Source organism: Athene noctua, chromosome 24 (genome assembly GCF_965140245.1).
Source record: "Athene noctua chromosome 24, bAthNoc1.hap1.1, whole genome shotgun sequence".
NCBI lineage: Eukaryota > Metazoa > Chordata > Aves > Strigiformes > Strigidae > Athene > Athene noctua.
This window is the reverse complement of record NC_134060.1, coordinates 726451-747676: the sequence shown is the minus strand read 5'-3', so window position 1 is coordinate 747676 and position 21226 is coordinate 726451. Positions and strand designations below refer to the sequence as shown.

General features: G+C 59.6%; 1 protein-coding gene across 1 annotated transcript; it reads left to right on the top strand.

Moving 5' to 3' along the window:
* The first annotated feature begins 7019 nt into the window (after window positions 1-7019).
* On the top strand, window positions 7020-14037 carry ZC3H12A (zinc finger CCCH-type containing 12A). The gene is made up of 6 exons (XM_074926157.1): window positions 7020-7130; window positions 7287-7772; window positions 10715-10854; window positions 11620-11854; window positions 12383-12489; window positions 12606-14037. Exons 2-6 carry the CDS (start codon window positions 7417-7419, stop codon window positions 13625-13627), a joined length of 1860 nt encoding a protein of 619 aa, XP_074782258.1. The 5' UTR covers window positions 7020-7130; window positions 7287-7416; the 3' UTR covers window positions 13628-14037.
* Window positions 14038-21226: the final 7189 nt, after the last annotated feature.

Here is a 21226-nt window from a genome sequence, read left to right as displayed (position 1 = left end):
GGAGGGACACTCTCCCCTGTAACACCCCCACTGCAGGGCGGCACCAGCGTGTGCAGCGGCTCGGGACTGGCCTCTCCGAGAGCAGCTGCTGGCACCGGTGCTCTCGGAGGGGGAGCTGGGGGCCGGGGCTGGGGTGACCGGCCACCCCTCTGCTGCTCCTCTGCTGCTGCCTCCTGCCGAGAGCTGCCCGATGAGAGCACGTCCCCGGGACTTGGGGAGACGCTCCTGCTCTCGGGGCTGGAAACGCAACAACAAACCGCAGAGAGACAGCACGGGGCGGGTGACCCGTCGCTCAGGAAGCGTTTGACACTTCTGGGTTTTGCTGTGTGTCTCCATTCATCCTGCCTACGGGTGACTAAGAGCTTCGAGCCCCGGCACTGCGCCGTCCCAGCGCTGAGCCAGCCTTGCTAGGCCGGCGCGCTGCCAGCCCACGTGCTGAGCTGAGCCCCCGCGTCACCACGCGCCCGCGGCCGGAGGCACCTGACGGAGACGCTGCCACGAGGCTGCGAGAGGGCCCCGGGGCCCTCCCTCGGGCCCTGCAGGGATCTCAGCCCTCGGTGGTCTGGGAGACTCTGCCCCGACACGTGCAGGGCGCAGGGAGAGCGCAAACACGTCTCCCGTCCCCTGCAGAGCGAGGGGCAGCCCCCGCCAGCCCCTCTGGGCGCTCCGGCGGTGCAGCGGTGCCCTCTCCCCTCCGCACACCCACAGCGTGGGCACGGGGAGCTCGGCACCGCCTGCGCCCCGGCGAGGTCGGCTCGGCAGGATCCCCCACCCCGGCAGGGAAGAGCAGGAGAGCTCCCGGCACTGCTGCCCGCCGCTCGCCGGTCTCAGGCGTGCTCTGCTTTCAGTTCCTTAGAACAAAAACCGCTTCCCAGATGCATGCGACTTCTCAGGAATAGGCATAAATCCTCTGCTCTTCACATTGCTCTGGGTGGGATAAAATATTCTGTGACTGTCTATTTAAACATCTTATGTTAATACCATGAAATGTTTGTTCAACTTCTATTATTCTTTTAGCTCTGAAGTAGTAAACGCTTCCAGGCATGTCAGAGTACAGCAAATCCACAGCTACAGATGCTGCATCTGAACAAAACCTGGGCTGAGCAGGCAGGGACGTTTCTGGAGAAGCTGACATTTTCCGGCAGAGGGGCCGTGACTGGGAAGGGCTTAGCAAACCGGTAAATAGCTGCTGTCACAGACACTTGCGTAACTGCTTGGTTTTCCCCATGATTATTAATTTCTGTTGCTTCTCTCTGCCTTTGACCCTGCCGTGGTAAACCTGAGGTTACCCAGTAAGCCAGGAGCGCTGCTTTGGAAAGGAGAGGGTGTTCCCTGAGTGCAAATGCTCTGGGTACTTCTGGAAAACATGTCTGCTGGGACGAGGTGATCAGAGCAGGGGGGAATCGCCCAGATATTGAACCACTGATGCATCCTGGGCAGGGGCAGGGGGCTCAGTCCTGCCTGCTTTGGCGCAGGGATGTGGGGGAACCACTTTCCCAGGTCCAGCCAAGCCAGGATGGTTGGCAACAGGGTTTCGTGGGAGCGGACACCAGCCATGGTTTGTCAGCGCCTGGCTGGTGTGGGATTTCACCTTTGCTGGGAGACCCCGGGAGGTGCCCACCGAGCTGCGCAGCGCTGGCGTGGGACAGCCGGGGAGGGTTCGTCCGGCAGCCCCCTTGCAGGGTCACCATCCCCGGCTGGTCAGCCGAGACCTCACACGCTCACGCCCATGATGAGGCTTCTGCGATTTCTGCCACTTCAACCCTCAACAACAACAGATTTATAGTCAAAAAGACCTTGAAAGGATGGCTCTTTTCCTTGACGGAAACACAAGGGAAAAAAATAGGGTGTGCCCGATCCATCTGTCACTGAGGAAATAAGCCTATCCTCCTATAACTTAATGCCATCATTCACCAAGACCAAAGGTAGGGATCAAGGCTGCTTACTCAGAGTAGTACCGAAGGCCGTGTCTAGTCAGGCACACGGGCAGCCGCAGTGACAGCCAAGTAAATCACGCTGGCGTGGCCCCTCGGGAGCGTGTGCTCTGCTCCAGAGCAAGCGACTGCCTCCAAACCACGTCTACTCTGCAAGGAGCCCTCGGGCTACGCAGGGAGTAAGTTATTCTGCAGCGTGCTATGAGGATCTCCTTAAAAACCAGAGAGTAAGTTTAAGAGAGAATATTTCAGAGAGAAGATCAGACCATTTGTCTGCAGCTGCAGAGGAATCCCGTGCTGGTGGATGAAGGCAGCACTGGGAAGCCAGCTAGCGGTGTGACGAGCACTGGGGGCATCCAGGCTCAAAATGGAGTCAGTACGTTCTGCACATCCTCCTTTAGCATCATAGTTCCCCCTTCCTACATTTTCCTTTTTTCTGAGGAGACTCGAGCCACCTTTTCTCCTCTCGCATCACCAGGGTCGGGAGGCCAGGAGCTCCGGCCCAGTGCGTGTGCACGGAGCAGAGCTGGGGTGTGAGAGGGGAGCGACCGACCTCCCCAGCGGTGCCTCCGCTGGGGCCCTTCCAAACCGGAGCGACGCGGCAGCTGATGGGATCTCACTCTGGCAACCAGCTCTGATGCTGCCATCAGAGACGTCTTTATTGAGGCAAGCGAGAGCAGCAGATGGTCTCTCAGCCAGCATCTCCATAAATGTGAGTGGTTGCAGCTATAAAAGCAAACTGCTATAAAGGGATGTTGCTAAGCTTTCCTTCCAGCATTATTGCTCAGCTTTCCTCACGAGGCATGGTGACCCTCTTCCAACGAAAGGGCATAAATCATCACTTGTTTTTTTTCTTTAATTTCTGGACGTGCTGAGTATTGCTTAATAAATTATCCTGCTCACTGTGGAAGAAAATGCAGATGCAGCTCTGCCAGTCTCTTGAATCTCTGTGTCACAGGTGATGGGAGGATTCACTTAATCTACCTGGTATCGTTCGCATCACCCAGAAGCACGAGTTGGTAAGTGCAGTGAGAGGAGCCTTTAGGTCACTCCCCAGATGAGCAGGGGATTTAGGAAGCCAGAGCTGTCAGAACACAGAGATCCCAGGGCGGCTGCAGGCTCGAGCTCAGGCTCCGAGCAGGCACCTGCCCCTAGTTGCTCAGGGCTTGTCCACACAGGACTCTTAAGAAAAGTTAAACTGAAGTAACTAAATCTAAAGTGGATTAAAGAGCGTTAAAATTCTGCATAAAACTCTCATTCAGAATTAAAGTGGCCTTAATTCAGTTTCATTTACTCCCAAATGCTACTAAATAAGGCCATTTAAATTGTCTTTAATTAACATAAGTGGTCCCATATAGGCATTTATAAATGAGGTTTAATTAGCCCGTTTTTAAGAGCGAGTTAGCTGCCTTGAGCTTCCCTAAGTAGGCAAGCCAGGTCCGCGGCCACTTTGCTGACAAGGCTCCTGATTGAGGCTGGTTAGCAATAGTTTTGTAGCGTTGGCATCTCTTCCCAAGGAGCTGGCACGGGGCCAGCCGCTTCCCCGCCAGCAGATAATAAGATCCTTGAATACCACCTATTTTGACTGCGTTAAATGTATGAGTGGGAGATGAAAGGCTTTGCCAGAGGACGAGCTCTTCCTTTAAAATCTGGGACATGGGAGTGGTAATCCCTAGAAAAATCCCTAGAAAAATGTGATGTCAGGATTTTACGAGACTTGTTCATGAGCAAGGAACCAGACTGGAGGAAAGCTTACGCTGAGTCAGCAGAAACCTGGAGGAGACGGAAGACTGGGAGGGACTGAGCCCATCCCCGGGACAGGGCTCCTACTACCCCGCTGTCACCGCTGCCCCGGACCCTTTTGTTCCTTTTTCGCTCCCTGGAAGCCCCGGGACAGACAGAACCCTCCGGCAGCGTGAGAGGCCGCGGCTGCCCTCGACACCCAGCCCGGCGCGGTCGGGCACATCCCATGGTCAGGCCTCACCCGCCCGCTGCCCTCCCCCTCGCTCTGACAAGTTCCTCCTCAGGAAAGGCCCCGCGCCCGCGCCCGCTGCCGCGGGGATTTCCAGCACCTTCCTGTGGGCGCAGATACCTCGCAGCTGGACGGCGGCACCAGCTCCGCTCGCGGCCCAGCAGTGCCGGCAGACGGCTCGGCCCACGGCGGAAAGGGGACGATGCAGCCCCGCCGAGCCTCCCCACCAAGCTCCCTCCTGGGTGCCTCAGCCCAAGGGCCCGCGACTGTGTCCCCCCACACGCCATCCAACCCCACCGGCCTGACAGAAAGTCAGAGACGAGGGCCTGACCTGTGGTGCGCAGCGCCGACGGCCAGCGGTGCAGGAGCCCCCTCCCAGAACCAAGCGGCGTGCGTTGGTGTCTGGACGTGGGAGCAGAGTGAGGGCTGGAAAGCACTTCTGCAAAACGCGGTGGAGGTGCTCAGCACCCCTATGGATCCATGAAATGGTGACTGGCACGTCTCCGGCAGACCTGGTGCTATTTAGGCTCCTCTGAACACGGCTCCTTCCCTCCTCCCAGCCCGACGCCCCGTTCTGCGGCTCCTCTGACATTCCCCACGCCCAGACAACTCGCTGCTCCACACTCGGAGCCAGTGTTGCCATCACGGTTCCTGTTCCCCGGGCAGGGACGGCGCCGGGTGAGCGGAGGGACAGAGACCTCGGGGCCTTGGGAGGAAGCAGGACGGCGGCCGGTTCCTGAGGCCACGGCAGCGGCCGCTCAGCCTGAGGCCGGGGCACAGCGGAGCGGAGGCGTGACTGTCCCCAGGACACTCCAGGCACAGGGAATTTAACCACAGCACCTCCTCCTCCTCCTCCTCCCTGCTGTGTAGCGCAACGGGTCAAGACACTTTCACATCACACCGGTTAAGTGAGAGCTGGGTTCTGGCTTTGGAACGGAGAAGCCGTAGGAGCCTTCCCAGCAGCAGAGGAGGCGGCACTGGGGCAGCTCTGCTCCTGCAGCCCCTCTCCCTGCCCCGGGGACCCTTCCTGTGCCTCAGGGAAGAAGCCATCTCCTGCCTTGTAGTGACCGGCCTGGGTGCATCCCTGATCCTGCAGAGGCTTTGTTCTGGAACTCTTCATATCCTCGGAAGCTGCAGCCTCCACAACAGCCCTTGCAATGCCAAAGAGCTGAAGCAGTTTCGCTTCAAAGCAATTTGTAATGTGAAAAAGTAAAAAAAAAAATAAAAGTAACCAGTGGGAGTTTTGGGGTGTGGCCAGCCTGTGACCCCTTCTGAGTTTTAGGCTGGAAAAGCCAACAGACCCTCTCTCTGTCCTGGCTTCTCTCTTCACCAAATCAAACCAGGCAGCATGCAGGTGCTGTCACTGCTTTGCATAGATCAGAAGATCCACCTTTGTAGCTCTTACTTGGGGTACTTCCTATAAAAAGCACATCTGTGGCCATACTTTTTGGTGCAATAGACTTAAGCCTGGAAGCAAAAGCACACAAACATTGCTAAATTCATGCTGACTGGAGTAGATTCCAAGGGAAAGAAGAGTTGGGAAAGCACCTACTTAAGTACTGACTAAGGATATTATCTCTGATCTGAATCTAGCCTCTGTGTGTGTGTTACTGTTGAGTACACAGTGCGGTTTCAGACATGGCCAGAGACAAGAAAAAATGATTGTTTCAGGGTAACCACAAGGAAGATGAATGCAAATGTATTCCTGTAACTGGGAGAGAGTTCCCTTGCTCTTAAGCTGGGCTCTGGTACATGGCCTCAGGGAAGCAAATTTGCAACTACCTTCATTAAATTGTTTAGGAATGATTAATCAGAAGTCAGAGACGTAAAATTTCTGCACATTGTGAAATGTTAGTTCAATTCCTGCAGTTACGTCCTGTCTGCAGGGGTGGCTTGAGCGAGCAGTCCGGGGACAGGTCCCGGTGGCTGACACAAGGTTCCTGTCGGCTCTTGTCTCCTCCGGGAGCCCGGGCTGAGAAAGCCTCCGCCGGCTGAATCACAGCCACCTGCATCACGCCGGGATCAAAGTGGTGCAAGAGACGGTGTGTCAGAGTCCGGGCTCCCGCCCGGTGCTCGCCCGGCGTGTGGCCAGTGCAGGCACCCCGGGGCTGGTCACCGCCGGCGCAGGAGGGCCCCCCCGGCGGGAGCCGCTGCCAGCGCCCCGACCGAGCTCTGCCGTGCCCACCCCGACGGTGACATCAGTGTCACCGTGGGCCGTGTCCAAGCACCGGCTGCTGGAAGTGCAGCTCCTCCAGAACGTAAAAACACACGGAGCACCTCTGCGATGCGCCTGGAGCTTGTGGCTGTGCGTTCACCTCCTGCCTAAAGCTGCCTGCAGGTTAGGCTTAGCTTAACCGGTGGCGGTGCCTTCTCAGCGACTCCTCCGGGACTGCGGGACTGTCCTTGCACCTGGCACAGCCCTGGTCTCTGTCCTGGTTCCCTCCTGCTCCAGTTTCAGCTCACGGGGGGCCTCTGCTTGCCCACTGGGCGCTGGGGCGGTGCTGCCCTGGCGCCTCTTAGGCCAAAGCCTGGTCTTTAGGGGGGGCAGGAGGCTGGTAGCGCCGGGTCAGCAGAGGCATTGTCCCCTGGGGAGCACCGGGCGCCCGCTTCGGAGCTCCGGGACCCCGTTAGACATCCAGCTCTGGTGGCGGGAGGGGAGTAAAAACCGGCCAGGCCTGGAGTTCTGATTTTAACCTCAGCGAAAGAGCGGCCAAGGACAGGCGGGAAGAGCCCGTGAGGAACCAGCGTCTCTACCGCACCGGCCCCTTTGCCCCGGCCGGGCCGCCTGCGCCAGGTCGGGGCTCGCCGGGCCGAGGGGCCGGGCGGCGGGGGGGCCCGTTCCGCTAACGGGGGCGCTGGCCGGGGCAGAGCTGCCCAAAGCCCCGGTGCCTCTGCCGGGGCACCCCGCGACGAGGCACCGGCGGCGCCGGAAGGGGCCCAGCGGGAACCGACGGGGCGGCCGAGCCCCGGCAGCCGCAGGCCCGGCGGCAGGGCCCGAGGCGAGGCCGCTCGCCGGGGCCGGGCCGGGCCGCGCCGCCTCCCCAGCCCCGGGGCCGGGCCGGGCGGGGCGCGGGGCGGACCGGGAAGCGGCCGCCGCTCCGCCCCGCCCGCTCTGCCCTTCCGCCTTGGCGCGGCGCTGCCCGGGTCCCGGTATAAAGCGGCGGCCGCCGCCGGCCCGGCCCGGCCCCATGGCGACGCGGCGGCGGCCCCTCGGCGGCAGCCCGGTAAGAGCGGGCGGGGGGCGGCTCCGGGGCGGGGGCCCGGGGGCCCGGCCCGCCGCGGCCCGGCCCTGGCCCTGGCGGGGCCTCGTAGAGGCCGGGCCCGGGGAGGGCGGGGGGGCGGCGGCCGGGCCAGCTGCTAACGCCCGTCTCGGCCCGCAGGTCCGGGGCGTGAGCGGAGGCCCGGAGACCCCCGCGGGGAGCCGTGAGCGCGGGCAGCGGCCCCGCCGCGCCGGGCGGGCCTGAGGCGCTGCCGGAGGCGCTGGCGGCCGCGGCCCGGCCCGCGGGGAGGATGAACGCGGAGCCGCCCGAGGAGGCGGCCGGCCCCGGGCGGGAGCCCTGCGGCGGCGCCGAGATGCAGCTCAAGGTGGATTTCTTCCGCAAGCTGGGCTACTCCTCGGAGGAGATCCACGTCGTGCTGCAGAAGCTCGGCCTGAACGCCGACACCAACACGGTGCTGGGGGAGCTGGTGAAGCACGGCCCGGCCGAGCGGGAGGGCGCCGAGGCCCCGCCGGAGGCCAAGGAGGCCCCGCTGGTCCCGCGGGGGGGGGCGGCGAACAAGCCCCCCGCGCCGACACCAGCCCCGGAGGAGCCGGAGAGCGAGAACCTGAAGCCCATCGTCATCGATGGCAGCAACGTGGCCATGAGGTGCGCGGGGGGGCTGGGGGTGGTCCGCGGGGAGCTCGGAGCTGGGAGCCCCGGGGGGGGTTCTCGCCGCCAGCAGCTACCGCCGGCTGCGGCTGCTGAGATTTTCCGAGGCACCTCACCAGCCCGCGCCGCTCTCCCGGGGCCGAGGGTGGCGTTCGCACCCCGGGCCGGCCCGGCGGCCCCTCCTGCCCCCGCTCTCTGCCGGCCGTGGCGGGGCGGGCACACGCCTCCCGCGAAATCAGGGCGCTTCCCCCCCTCTCCCCTCGGAGGAGGCGCACGGAGAGCCACCGTCCGCTTACCTCAGGGCTTTATGTAAGTTTCTGCAGCAGGAAGTTGCTCAATAAATAATTACAGGTTTAATTAGAGAACCCTTTGCAATACGGAGCCGTCTCCTGCGCTGCAGACCGGTCTCCAAGCTGTGACTTGGGGTTTGGTGAAGTTTCCATCCAGCGTAGGGAGCGGTCGGGGCGCGGGCTGCCCCTCGCCCGTGGTGCGGGCGCTGCCGAAGCCCCTCGGGCTGAGCAGTGACCTGGGGGTGCGGGAGCCCTCGTCCCCGCGGAGCGCCCGGGAGCTCTGGGCTGGGTCTCTGTTGGCTTGGTGGCCCCGCGGTGGCGAGCGGGGCCTGCCCGCCCCCCCGTGCCCTCCCCGGCGCAGCGGGGTCCGGGCGCTGTTGGTTTAGTGCTCCAGGTTTGTGAAGCGGGCTCAGCCGCTGTGGTTCGAAGGCAAGCTTCCTTCCCCGCGGCTCGGCGTCACGGGCTGGAGGGCACGTTTGTATACGCGGACTTGGTTATAAAAAATAAACCTGGGTGCAGACAGGGGCTGCGTGCGCCCCTGCTCTGAGGGGACGGAGAGTGCTGCGTGGGGATTTGTTTCCAGGTGTCGAGTTTTCTAAGCTGTGGTGGACAGGTCTGAGAAAAGACGGGGTCCAGTCTGCTGGGCGGCCTGTGAGTCCCGGGGCGACTAAGGAGTTCTGACGGTGATCAAACCAGAGAGTGCAAGATGTGACCTGGGTGTCTGCGGGGGGGACAGCCCCGTCCTCGGGGCTCTCCAGCAGCTGTGCGGTCACTCGAGGAGAAGGGCCCGTTGTGAGCCCCGAGCTGATGAGTGTGACTCTTGCAGTGAAGTTTACCTTGGATAAGTGCTCAGGCTTCACAGCAGAATTGGGGGTTTTTGATTGAGGAGCCCCTTACCCATGGAACTTATCCCAAAAAGCGCAGGAGGGGTCACAGCACATGTGACCCGGGGCAGGCCAGGCCCTAACAGCGCTGCCGATAGGACAGAGTTTGACACGAGAAAAGCAGTTCGGCTTTTTTAAGCAATTTGCTAGAAGGGGAATTCCATTCTGAAACTTCCTGTATTGATGGTGTGATGTTCCCTGCTGATTCATTTGCAGTGTGTACAGCGGCCTCCCTGAACAGCTCTTGACAAACATATGCAAATCATAGTGGAAATTAGTTTTTACTTCCTTCTAAGGGAATTTTTTCTTGGCTGCTGCCAAATCAGATCAGCCCAAATAGCTACCCTCTGTAGATGTGAGATTGGTAGCAGGGACTGGAAAACAACAACAAAAAAATCTCTGCTTTTCGCATTTATCTCTGACAGATTATAGTAAGCTGTGTCTGGCTGGCTGTAGCAAAACCGGTCTGACACTGGAGAAAAGTTTTAGAGCATCTTTCTTCTGATTGTTACTATCAGCCTTTCCGTAATTTAGGATTCTTAATGCGGGTACCTCGGGTGTGTCTCTAGGTGTTAGTTTTGTTGCTAAATGTATAGATTTTAGAATAAATATTTGGGTACAACTCTTCAGTTCTCTTAGTAGTTTCGGAGAAGGGTGAGGATGGGAGAAGTAAAGCTTCTTTCTAGTGGTGCTGCGGTAATAGTGCTTCTTAAAATGCCTCTGCTGGGGTGAGAGCTCTTCACTAATTGCTTTATGGAGGAGTTGGCTGGCGTGCTGAGTGGGGGTCAGAGCTGAAGGGTCATTCAGGTGTAGGTGGGAAGAGTCAGACTTGGGGCAGGGGCAGTGCCCAGGTGGGGAAAAATCTCACTGAATTATGAGGCCAGTTATCTTTTACCGGAGTGTTGTCGTGAAACGCAGGCAGCTGAGATCCTCAGGGTGACAAGTCGGGCTGTAACACAGAAAAGTTGAAAGCTTGCCAGCACAATTATCAACAGAAGAGCTGATTACACTGTAAATACTGGCACTTGTAAAACAGGAGTGGTAGTTTCCTCTTAGAAGTTCTGGAAACTTATTGATATGACCTAATAAAGAATTAAGAAGCTGCTTTTTGTGCCGGTATGCAGTTTCTGATGCTGTTGTCAAACTTTGTTCTCAAACTGCCAAGTGCTGTTAAGACGTTTGGCACTGACCCTGTTAGCAGGAGATGTGGCTGTTCTGTGCAAATAGTGCATTTGTAACTGACTTTTGGGGCCATAATACAGCGAAGAAGCGTTTTCCTCAGTGCTGATGTCCTTGAGGTAAGAGTGCATACAATGTTTTTCTTAAGCTATCAGAATAACTCCACAAGCAGAACACCCCGTGAGGGTGCAGTTTACGCTGGCAGAGGTTGGCCGCTGGCACTAGCTGGCTGAGCAGGACGAAGGGTGTTCAAGATCACGTTGTGCTCAGGCTAAAAATAAAGTCCTGGAGTCCAGAGTTGAAGCAAAGGCTCTGTCGGGAGCAGCTGCAGCACTCCCAGCTGCTTTCTCCCTCCCAGGGAGGATTTGGGGGTTCACTGGTATGCGGAGGTGCTAAAAGCAACAGTCGCTCTGTGAAGCTCTTGGTGCTGCCACTCACACAAGCGGAGTGACAAACGCTGACTGTGCTGCTCTTGCCACTCTCCCCTGAAGGTCGCCTGAGTTGCTGGATCCATTTGCTTTAGTGTATTGCCTGACTAGTCTGTGCGTAACCTGAATATTGAAATCCTTAATTTTCTTCGATGCAGCCATGGAAATAAAGAAGTGTTCTCCTGCCGAGGTATCCTTCTGGCTGTCCAGTGGTTTTGGGACAGGGGACACAAGGACATTACAGTCTTTGTGCCATCTTGGAGGAAGGAGCAGCCACGACCAGATGTACTTATAACAGGTGTGGAAATATGAAAACCAAAAGTAGCTTTTCAGGCTTACTGCTTTGTCACTTAATGAGCTTGCAAAGTCTGGCTAGTCAGTAATTAACTTATGAATGGAAGATCTGAGTGGTAGGAGATCCAGTAAGCTGAGCTGACCAGGGAGAATTAGCCATTAACTTTTCCCCCAAGCAAGTTCTTGCCTGGATCGCTTGGAATAAGCCAGCGAGCAAAGAATGTAATAACTGCTGTGCTTCCTAACTTGCTGTCTTTTTAATATTATGTGAATTTTTTCCCCTTTCAGGGACGCATCTTCATGCTGTGTACTTGACACTGTAGACTGTACAGAATTTCTACATGCTAAAAGTTAAAGCTTGATGGGAGTTTAGTCAGAATTATTCACATTGAGGGGACTTTGCTCTGAACTTGCAAACAGCTGAAGATTTCTCGGTAACTCTACCCAGAAATCTGAGCATGGCACTACGAAAGATAACTCCCTGCCAGTCTTAAATGCAAGTTTGCTTTGGATGCAAAGAATTCTGTGGATGGGACTTGCTGTATCACTGCAGGCTCTGGGGTGCTGAGTGCTCTCGGGTGCTCTGCGGGCACCAGGGCTGGGGATCCACCTCTGACAGCCTGGAGGAAGGTGCAAGACATGAGAATACAGCCTGGGTTGTGGAGAGATGAAACCACTTTGTGAACTCTGTCGTTAATTTATAATGTTTCTTTATCTGTACGAAGGCCTTTGGTCTGTGTACGTGTGTTCACAGTTGTGTTTGTTCTAGACCAGTACATTCTCCGTGACCTTGAAAAGAAGAAAATTCTGGTCTTCACTCCTTCCAGGCGGGTTGGAGGCAAGCGTGTTGTCTGTTATGATGATCGATTCATTGTGAAACTGGCACACGAGTCTGATGGCATTGTGGTTTCTAACGACACTTATCGGGACCTGCAGAACGAGCGTCCGGAGTGGAAGAAATTCATCGAGGAGCGCCTGCTGATGTATTCCTTTGTTAACGACAAGTATGTTCCCATCCTCCCTTTGCTTTTAGAAAAGTTCAGTGTGAGCATGCTGTCTTGTTCTAAGGAAGCAATAGCAAGTGGTGTGTGAAAAGAGAAAAATGCTGGTACAGAATGAAAAAAAGTAGAGGGTTTTTTTTGCAGAAGTGTGGTGGGAAGAACTGCCCAGCTGTGGTGAGGTACAAAGGCATAAGGAATTGGAGTCTCCTCCAGTGGCTTGGGGCTAGGAGCTCTGCTGTACTGGAGTTCCTAGGAGAGCTCCAGGGCTTGCTCTCCTCACAGGACAGTCATTAGGAGGCCCAGCAGCAAGTACTAGCTCTGGTCAGCAGCACAAAACCTCTCCTGTGCCCAGAGTGAAGCCTTTGGTGCCGGCTTTTACCAGGTGATGGGAGGGGTATCTCTGCACTCGGGGGAGATGCTGCTTAGGGCTCAGGTAGCTTTTAATCTTCAATGAAATGGGGACTGCGAGAAGAAACGAAACCCTGACCCAAGAAAGCGAACTGCTCCTGATGGAGGTTTACTTTTCTTTAGGTTTATGCCTCCAGATGATCCCTTAGGGCGACATGGCCCCAGCCTGGATAACTTTCTCAGAAAGAAGCCCGTGGTGCCAGAACACAAGAAGCAGCAGTGCCCTTACGGTAAGACCTGCCTTCTCAACGTCAAGACCGAGGTGTCTGTGCAAGTGTAATTCATGTATTTAGTAAAATTCAGCTGGTTGTTCCATGCTCATTCCATGCTCTGCTTTTCCTTGCAGGGAAGAAATGCACTTACGGGATTAAGTGTAAATTCTACCACCCTGAAAGGATCAATCAGCCCCAGCGCTCGTTAGCTGATGAACTCCGAGCCAATGCAAGGCTGTCTCCTACCAGAAGTACCGGTGCCAAGGAGGAGAAAAAGGGCAAAAGAGGTTCCCAGGCAGAGCTCTTGTGCTCTGTGCCTGCAGAGAGTGATAAAAGCTCTTTGCAGAAGGTCTCTGCGGAGAGGAAAAGCTTGACACCCAAAGCCAAGCCCAGCGATGCTGCGCTTCAGGTCAAAGGCTGTGTGTCAGGCGCTGTCCCGCCCAACGGCGGGAGCCACAGGCCCTCGGACAGGTACCAGCAGCCTCACATGGACTCGGTGTCTTACATCTCTCAGGAGCACCTCGACTCGGGCATCGGGTCTCTGGAGAACCAGCTGTCTGACATGTGGCCTTACAGATCCGCCGGTCACTGTGACCATTCCCACGCTGATCCGGTGACCGTCTGCACCTGTGGCAGGCAGAGACCCGTCTACCCCCATGCTCCCAGCTTGGAGCAGAACGGTCTGCTCTCTTACAAGCATGGTTCCCACAAATCTTCTTCCTCCGGTGCTAGCTTCCTGCAGTATAGCCCCGAGGTGTCTCACTCAGGACCACCTCACTCTTTCTCAGGCTACGCAGTGCCCGTGCACCCGGCCAGCGCCGGGCAGTACAGCCTGCCCGGTGACTACAGCGCCCCCGCGCCCCATTCCCGCGACTACTGGTCCGAGCCGTACCCGGTGCCCCCCCAGGTGCGACCCGCCGGCGGGCGGGACCCGCGGGCCGTGCCCAGAGCCCCGGGGCCCGCGTACCCCGACTCCTGCCAGTGGGCAATCTCCGACCAGTTTGCGGAGGAGCGGGCCAGCGTGCACGTCAAGCTGTGTGGCATATTCCACCCCCATTTGGTCGATGCTGTGATGAGCCGATTCCCGCGGCTGCTGGACCCCCAGAGGCTGGCTGCAGAGATCCTGACGTACAAGTCTCAGAACCCCGGGATCTGAGGCGGGTGCGAGGCCGCCGGGCGCGAGGTTCGCCCGGCAGCTGCCAGAGGTGCCTTCTGAGGGCTCCCCCTTACTCCTTGGCGGTACCAGGCTCCGGCTGGAGGCTGGGTACCAGATGTGGTGGGCTCGCAGCAAATTCCGGTCCAGACCCGTGTCCCTCAGAGGTGAGAGCACCCTGGGGTCCCCTCTGCCCCAGAAGCTGTTGAAGAGGCTCCGGGTGCTGAACGGAAGAGGCTGCAGCTTCAGAGCAGGATTTTTCCTTTGGGGTTGTGTGAGTCAGGCACAGCCTAGACTTCTGCACTTGTTCAGAACCAGACATGACCTTAGTCCCCTCATTCAGCTGTTCTGAGATGGCTTTAGTGTGTTGCCAGGCATGCGGCGGGGGGGCTCTGGGGCTTGGGGAAGAGAAGGGGGGGCTGCCTGTGCGGTGGTGTGAGGCTTGTTTGTGAAGACTGAAGTGCATTGTCAAGGCTGTTCCTGGCTCTTAACTAGGCCTCTTTGCTAAACCTGCCGTGCAGATCTGTGGAAAATGTCGGATTATGAGCCTAGTACAAAGCTAGGCTTAGCTGACTTCAGTTGGGTTTTATTGGCACGCTTCTGTAAGGGTCCTTCCCACCCCCTCCCGCTGAGGCCCCCGCTCCCGAGAGGCCGCTCGGTACGTACCAAAGTGCTGAGCAAGGTGCTCCGCTCCCGGAGGCGAGAGGAGCCGGGGTGCCGTCCCGTCCCGCGACGAGGCCTGACGCTGCTCTGAGCTCCGGGCCAGTCCTGTGTTTGGGAAGAGCCGGTGGAGCGTGCGGGCGATGCCCTCGGCGGGCTCCAAGCCCCAGCCTGGTGGCTCTTGGGGTGTCTCTGCACAGCGCTGCCCGCCAGGGCTTAGGATGGTGTTTGTGCCTTTTGTTTTCCGACAGCAATAGCTTTGAGCATTCAGTAAAGCAGCTGCAGTCCTGTCTGGGCTGCTGCCAGTACTGTTCCTGAGGAATCCGTAATATTTTTCTCTGTAAAGCCGTTGCTTGATCTTCTTTACTAATGTTTCCCTGTCCCCTTCAGCTTCGTCGGACTATAGCAGCATCCAAAAAATGTAGAGAAAGACTTGGTGAGACTGTTCCCCTTTTCCCTCTTACGCAGTAAGATGTTTTTTACTGTAGATACTGTAACAGATTTTAAATATGCAAACCCAGTTGCTGTAGTAATTGGTTCTGGTCCTGGAGTTTCAGTGTGCTTAGAACGCAGAGATGTTTCTTGCACTTGCCGGCCAGAAGCAGTTGATTTGTTGATACACATTGTATCTGTGTGTTTCGTTATGTTTTCTAAATACGTCCATCTTGTGGTTAAACCAAGGTTGTTGAGTGGCAAATTATGAAGGGGAGTGTGGAACACAGCTGCTTGAGAACCCTCCCCAGGATGGGTTTTGTCTGTTGCTGCTCTTCCCTCTGACTGTCCTAGGAGTGACCTACCCAGACTGGCACCATGTGCCATGAAAACCACAGGGACACAGAAACCTGTATCCTGGTTAATTATGATACATTACAGATTAGTAATGTTTCATGTTAGTAAGCAAAATGCTTCTTAATTTTAAGTAACCTGATACTTTGCATATTTGTAAATTACAGGAAAAATGGTTTTTAATGTTATTGTCCAGCAACTTGCTGCTTGCTGCTGGTTTTAATTAGTACTATTCTTGACTCGGCCATTGTGTTACTTGGCGTGGTGTGTTTTTGTTTTTCTGGTGGAATGCTGATATATGCTGCTTCTCTTGCAATCAGAAGATTAACATTTTATACTCACAAGCTGACATTTTACTGAACTTTCTGTATTATGCAGTGTATAGTTTATGTACTGAATGGAGGCAGCCGTGTGAAAGCCATGGCGAAGTAAGAACTTGTGTTACATAAATAAAAAACTGCTGAGTTGAATTATTCGGTCTCTGGTGGCATTTTGGAAGACCGTTCCACGCTTTGGCTGGCTTTCCAGGAAGGTCAGAAATGATCCTTCCTCCCTGGGGTTCCTCTGACGAGCTTTGATCTCCCTACGCGGTCTGACGGCTGGATATTGATGGGCTTGTTAATTGATGCGGTGTGACGGGTCAAAAAAAATCCGATTTCTCTGAACTGCTGTGGCAGATGGTAGCGTGTGCGGTGTTGAGTGTGTGCTCAGCGCTGCTGAAGGTGCCTCGGCACAGGGGCAGGGGGCGGCCGCGCGGTGGGGGTGCGCGGGCGCAGGACGGGACCCTCGGAGCTGTTTGGGGTGAACGGTGCGGGCTGTGCTTCGGCTTCAGTGGGCACTTCCACAGCCTGAGAGTAAACACGTGTCTTGTCCAGTTATAGATAGCACATCTGTGTCAGGGGACGCTACAAAACTGTAACGTGTCACGACTTTAGAGCAAAGTTTTGTTCCGAACCGGGAAGGAAGCGCGGTAGGAAAAGCAGTGCTGGTGTTTCTGTGCGAGAGCCTTCCCCTCCGACCTGCTGTGCTGCGCTACAGCCTGTTCTTATCTGACTTGTTGAAGAACTTTATGGTCTTTATTCACATTAATACAGGGCAATGACTGCTTCTAGTTAATGAAAAACAAGGAGATTGGGTGCTCCTGGAAATAGTGCTTTGCTTCAGAAACCAAATCTGAAACCTCCCGGTCTGGAAGGTCAGTTCCTGGCGGTGGGAGAGGAGCCCCCCCGAGGCAGCCAGCGGACGGGACAGCGACAGCTCCTGTGGCTCCGTGCCTGGGGGGGGTTACGTGATGTGTCGGAGATGGGCTCAGACCCTTTAACCAGGTGAAGAGTTTTCTGCTGTTTGTAGTGGGGTCCGTGGCAGAAAAATGCTGCAGGATTCTAGAGCCGGTGGCCTTGTACCTTAATAGATAACGTTAGTTTTGTAGGGTGGGGGGTGTATGTTTGTTTTTACTTCTATTACAGCTGGACTGGTACAACTAAGGGACCGGTGCAGGAATCGCTGCTGTTCCCTTTGAAGGGGGGAGCCCCGGGGCTGAGCTGCAGCAGGGGGTGCAGAAGGCTCCTGAAAAGCGTCAGGGCACAGCCATGGCGGGGGCAGGGGAATGGCTGAGGTGACCCAGGGCTGTTCCCGTGGGACCCCCCTGGGTGGCCGGTGAGCCCGTCCTTCCCCAGCGCTTCCTTCTGGATGGAGTGTGCCCCCCCTCACCCTCCTCCTCCCTTGTTGTGTCGCTGCCTGCTCTCGGCCTCGCAGCCCCCCCAAAGCACACGGAGGTGTAAAGGGAACCCGGGAGGGAGGGGCTGGGGCAGGAGAGACGGGTGTGAAAGTGAGAGAGGGAGAGGGGGCTTGTAAAGAGGAATGAGGGGTCCACTAGTGTGTGTTGGGGTAAGCAGAGTCTCCAGTTGTGCTGGAAATAGATGGAAAAGGTAATTAAATACCAAAGGAAAGGCTTTGCTCCCGCTGCACAAAGAACAGGCAGGAGAAGAGCCTCCTTCAGAAGTCAGTGCTGCAGGATATCTTGACTTGATTTCTTTTAAAATCAGTACTCTGAAGGGGGAAGGAAGGAACGGGCAGCTGCGCCGTGGCAGAGGTCGGGCTGGGGTTGCTGGATTCTCCTCTCTCCTCCCTGGGCTGCGCAGCCACCCGGGAAAGGCCCAGGGGTGGGCGCAGCCCCCCAGCCCAGGGGGGTCAGGCTGGGGGGGTCTGTGGGCCCCCAGCCCCTGCGCCAGCTGCCTCGTGCCCCTCTTCCTCGCTGAACTCTGGGTTGAACCCAGCTGGCTCCCTCCCGTCGGGGGATTTCCAGGATGGGGCTAGCCCGGCTCCAACATTTTGAGGCATTTCCAGAGGCAGAAATCTGACCCAAGGCTCCTGAAGGGCCGTGGGAAAGGGGCTGTGATGCAATGGAAGTGTGTGGGGGGGGGGGGGGCCCCAGCGCTACCCCCGTCTGGGGCAGGCCCCCTGCCAAGGAAGCAGGTTCAGCCTCAAACCCCTGGTTTTACCCACTCTGAGCCTGCGGGGCTGTTTCTCCCTGCAGAAGAGGGGCCCCGCGCGCGGCAGCAGCTCTGCCCTGGGCGTCGGGGGCCGTGGGGCGCAGCCTGGCTCGAAGACAGATGCAGGAAGGAGTCACCGCAGATCAAACCTCGCACCCGAGCCAGCGGGGAAGGGCAGGAGCTGCGGAGGGGCTGGTGCTGCCGGGGCTCCCCCTCCAGCCGCGCAGCCTTCAGTTCGCCTGTCCCCGGCCTCTGTGGGTGCTTGGGTTTGGGCCCTGAGTACCCCCGAGGGGGCAGTAGCCCTGGGGCCAGGCTCTGCCGGCTGGGAAGCTGTCCCTGGAGGAGTTGCGGGGGGGCAGCGAGAGCACTTGTGCTGCCCTCCCGTTTCTCCTCCAGCGCTGCCCCGCGCGCAGCTGAACCCCGGGCTGCCGCGGCTGGGGGTGCGGCGGCCTGCTCGGCCTCCCGGTGACGCCAGGGCTGGGCAGCAGCGCGGAGCCCCCCGGGCCCCCCCGCCTTGCACAAGTGTTCCGCGGTAAATACAGCGTCTGGTTGAGCAATAGGTCAGGAGGATTCGCATGGCCCGTTGGCGCCGGGGAAGGTTTCCGCAGGCTGCGGGGCGGCTGTTGCCTCACTCCCTGGGAGCTGCGGTGGGGGCTGAGCTGGTGCCTGGGGCTGATGCCGCTTCATCTCCCCCTCTGCCCCCTGCGCCCCGTCCCCGGCTGGCGGGGCTTTGCCTCAGGAGCGCTGAGCCACGGCCGCAGCGGGGCCGGGACCTCGTCGCACAGTGCCTGCTCGATGTGGCCGGCGCTGCTGCGGTTCCTGCGGCCCCAGGCCCGATCCCTGCGGCGGGGCCGAGGCCCAGTCCGGGCTGTGGGGCCGTCCCCGGGCGCTCTCGGGGCGCTGGGATGGCAGCAGCCCCGGGGTGAGGGCGGCCGTTCCACAGCTCTGCGGGGTTGGTGCCCAGGCACCACCGGACGAGTCTGCCTGGTGCTGGCAACAGCGCGAAAACATCCTCGGAAAGGCTTCGGAGCTGCAGGGCCAGGAGGAGCAGGGGTGGGGGCTCAGCCTGGGCCGGGGGCTCTCCCCGCTCGCCCCCAGCCCGGAGCCGGCACCAGCGAAGGGGGGAGAAGCGGGAGAGGACGAGGCCGGAGCGGGGGCTCAGCGCAGCCGCCCTGCCTGGGGAGCCAGTTCTGGGCCCAGACTTGCGCAGCACTTTGGTCCCTGCCTAAGGCCCAGGCCGGGTCTCGGTGAGCATGAGCAGTGCCCGCAGGCACGGAGGGCAGGAGCCTGGCGCTGCCCGTGCCGGGGGCAGATGCCCCTGGATCAGCAGCTGCCTCCTCCCGGGGGCAGCTACAGCCCCGGGACAGGCCCCGTGCCCGGGAGCAGCGTCACTCGCCCGTTACCCGGCGCTGTTGGGCCGAGCTGGGCACTCGCAGGGTCGCTCTACCAAGGGTGGCGGGTGAGATGCCGGGAGAAGCATCTGCCCATCGCTGGGCAAGGAGCGTGCGCAGGGCAGGATTAGCTCCGGGGGGGGCTGCTGCCACACGCTCCCGGCTGTGGCCAACGCGTTCCCAACTGCATCAGCCTGGCAGCACCAGGGGGGTACCCAGCCCCCCTCGTCTTGGCACCCCCTCCCCAAAGAGCTGCGGGGCTCAGCCCCTCGCAGTGGCCCAGCCCCGTGGCAGAAGGACCAAGCGAGCAGAGGAGGGAACCACCCGCCTGTATTTCAGAGCTGGAGGGAGAGCCTGCGGGGGGGGGCTGGATCAGGGGCCTGAGGCTGGATCAGGGCTCGGGCACGGGGCAACCTTTTGCCCCCACACCTCACCGGGGAGCCCAAGGCCGATCCTGAGCCAGATCTGCTCTCCCGGGGGTGGGTGGGAGGCTCAGCACCCCCTGCCCAGCAGCTTCCTCGCCCTTGGCTGTGCCTGGGCTGACTGACCCCCCCCCGGCCCTTCGGCGGGGCAGAGGCAGAATTCCTCAGGTGTGCCCCGAGCCGTCGGTGCCACAGTGGCACAGCATCCCCCGCCGAGCCCAGCTCCGGGGCCAGGGACCCCTCGGCCACCCCAGGAGGAGCCGGGTCCCCCCGCGGGCTGTCGCAAGGAGTCGGCCGAGCGTTGCGACACGTGTGCGGAGCAGCTGACGGAGGGGCCTCGTCTGGCCAACAAGGAAGTATATGGGGCAGCACTCGGGTGTTGCAATCCGGCCGTGGCTCCGGTATCTCCAGCTCGTGCAAGGTGACTGGAGACCTTACCCCTCGCTCCTGGAAGCTCCCAACAAGTTGCTGCAGATCAGGAAGATGCTCCTCGCTGGGCCCCACCAGAGACCCCGCACCCAGGGCACAGTCAGCCCCGGGGGTGACCCCTGAGCTCCCTGGTGCCAGCAGCTCTGCCCGAGGGGCAGGACGGGGCAGGGCCCGGCTGGCACCGAGGGCTGGAGTCACGCACAGGGACGTGGGAACACAAGCGGGACGGCACCGGCCTGGCCCGAGCCCTGCGGTGCCTGGGCAGGGTGGGACATGCGGCTCCGTCCCATCTCGCCGACACCCCGCTTACACCCTCACTTACGTTTTCCACCTGTCATGGAGCCGCTGGCCCCAGGAGGCTGCCCGGGCACGGGGCCGGCTGCCAGGGTGGCTCCATCCACCGGCCTTTAACAGAGCAAAGGGGCGCGAGGGAAGCGATGGCCAGAGCTCAGCTGAGGGCAGGAGCACCCACCCTGGCTGGTGCAGGGGCCTGGGAGCCTTCCTTGGCACCCTCTCCTCCCTCCCAGCACAGCCCAGTGCCCTCCAGTGCTGCCCAGTGCCCAGCTGGGAGCTGGTAGGTTCCCGTGCCAGGAACCCCGAGCCCTGGCTCCCCGTCCCCCCGCGCTCCCCCGCCCCCAGCCGCTACCTGCCGGGCTCTCGCCTTCGCTCCCGCTTTGCTCCTCCACGTCCCGCAGCAGCTCGGGGCTGTCGCCGCCGTCCCACCGCCGCTCCTGGAGCTGGGACGGGGCGTGAGGCTCCGGGGTACCAGAGGGGACTGGGGGGGCTGGGAGCCCTACGGGGCACTCACCCGCTGGCGCAGGCCTTGCTGTTCCCGCAGCAGCTCCAGGAACCGGCTGCTCCACAGCAGCTTCTCAGCGCCCAGCTCGGTGCAGAGGAACCGCACGTCGGCCTCCAGCGCCTCCAGCCTCCCCAGCACGGCCTCGCCGGTGTCACCGCGCCGCTGCCACGCCACCGCTGCCCCGGCACCGCAGCTCAGCTCCTGCCAGCGCCCCCCAACACCCTCCCCCGGCCTCGGCACCAGGGACCCGCCGCCCGCCCGTGCCGGGGACCCACCTGCCTGCCCAGGCTCCAGCACAGAACTGGAGCCCTCGTCCTCCTCCTCCTCCTCCTCACTCCCCTCGCCGCCACCCTCCAGCCTTGACCGCAGTGCCGTGCCGAGCTGAAAACCACCACGGACGATGGGGACTGACACGTCTGCGGGCAGCCGAGCCAGGACGGCCCCTGGCACCGTCCCTGCCCCACCGGGACCTGCAGCCCCACTGGTGCCACCCAACAGACCCCGGCACTGGGCTCAGCTGTGTCCCGGGGGGGTCAGAGGTCTCCGCAGCCCCTGCGCGAGGGGCCATGCCAGGGGAGTTACCTCCTCGGTGACCTGGAAGGCGCCGTCCCAGCAGCTCTTGT

Excerpts from the sequence above, each read along its gene's own strand:
- ZC3H12A (XM_074926157.1), top strand. The coding sequence starts at position 7,417 with ATGAACGCGGAGCCGCCCGAGGAGGCGGCCGGCCCCGGGCGGGAGCCC. Across the intron at positions 10,855-11,619 it reads ACCAGATGTACTTATAACAG|ACCAGTACATTCTCCGTGAC; the intron begins GTGTGGAAATAT and ends TGTTTGTTCTAG. Across the intron at positions 12,490-12,605 it reads GAAGCAGCAGTGCCCTTACG|GGAAGAAATGCACTTACGGG; the intron begins GTAAGACCTGCC and ends TTTTCCTTGCAG.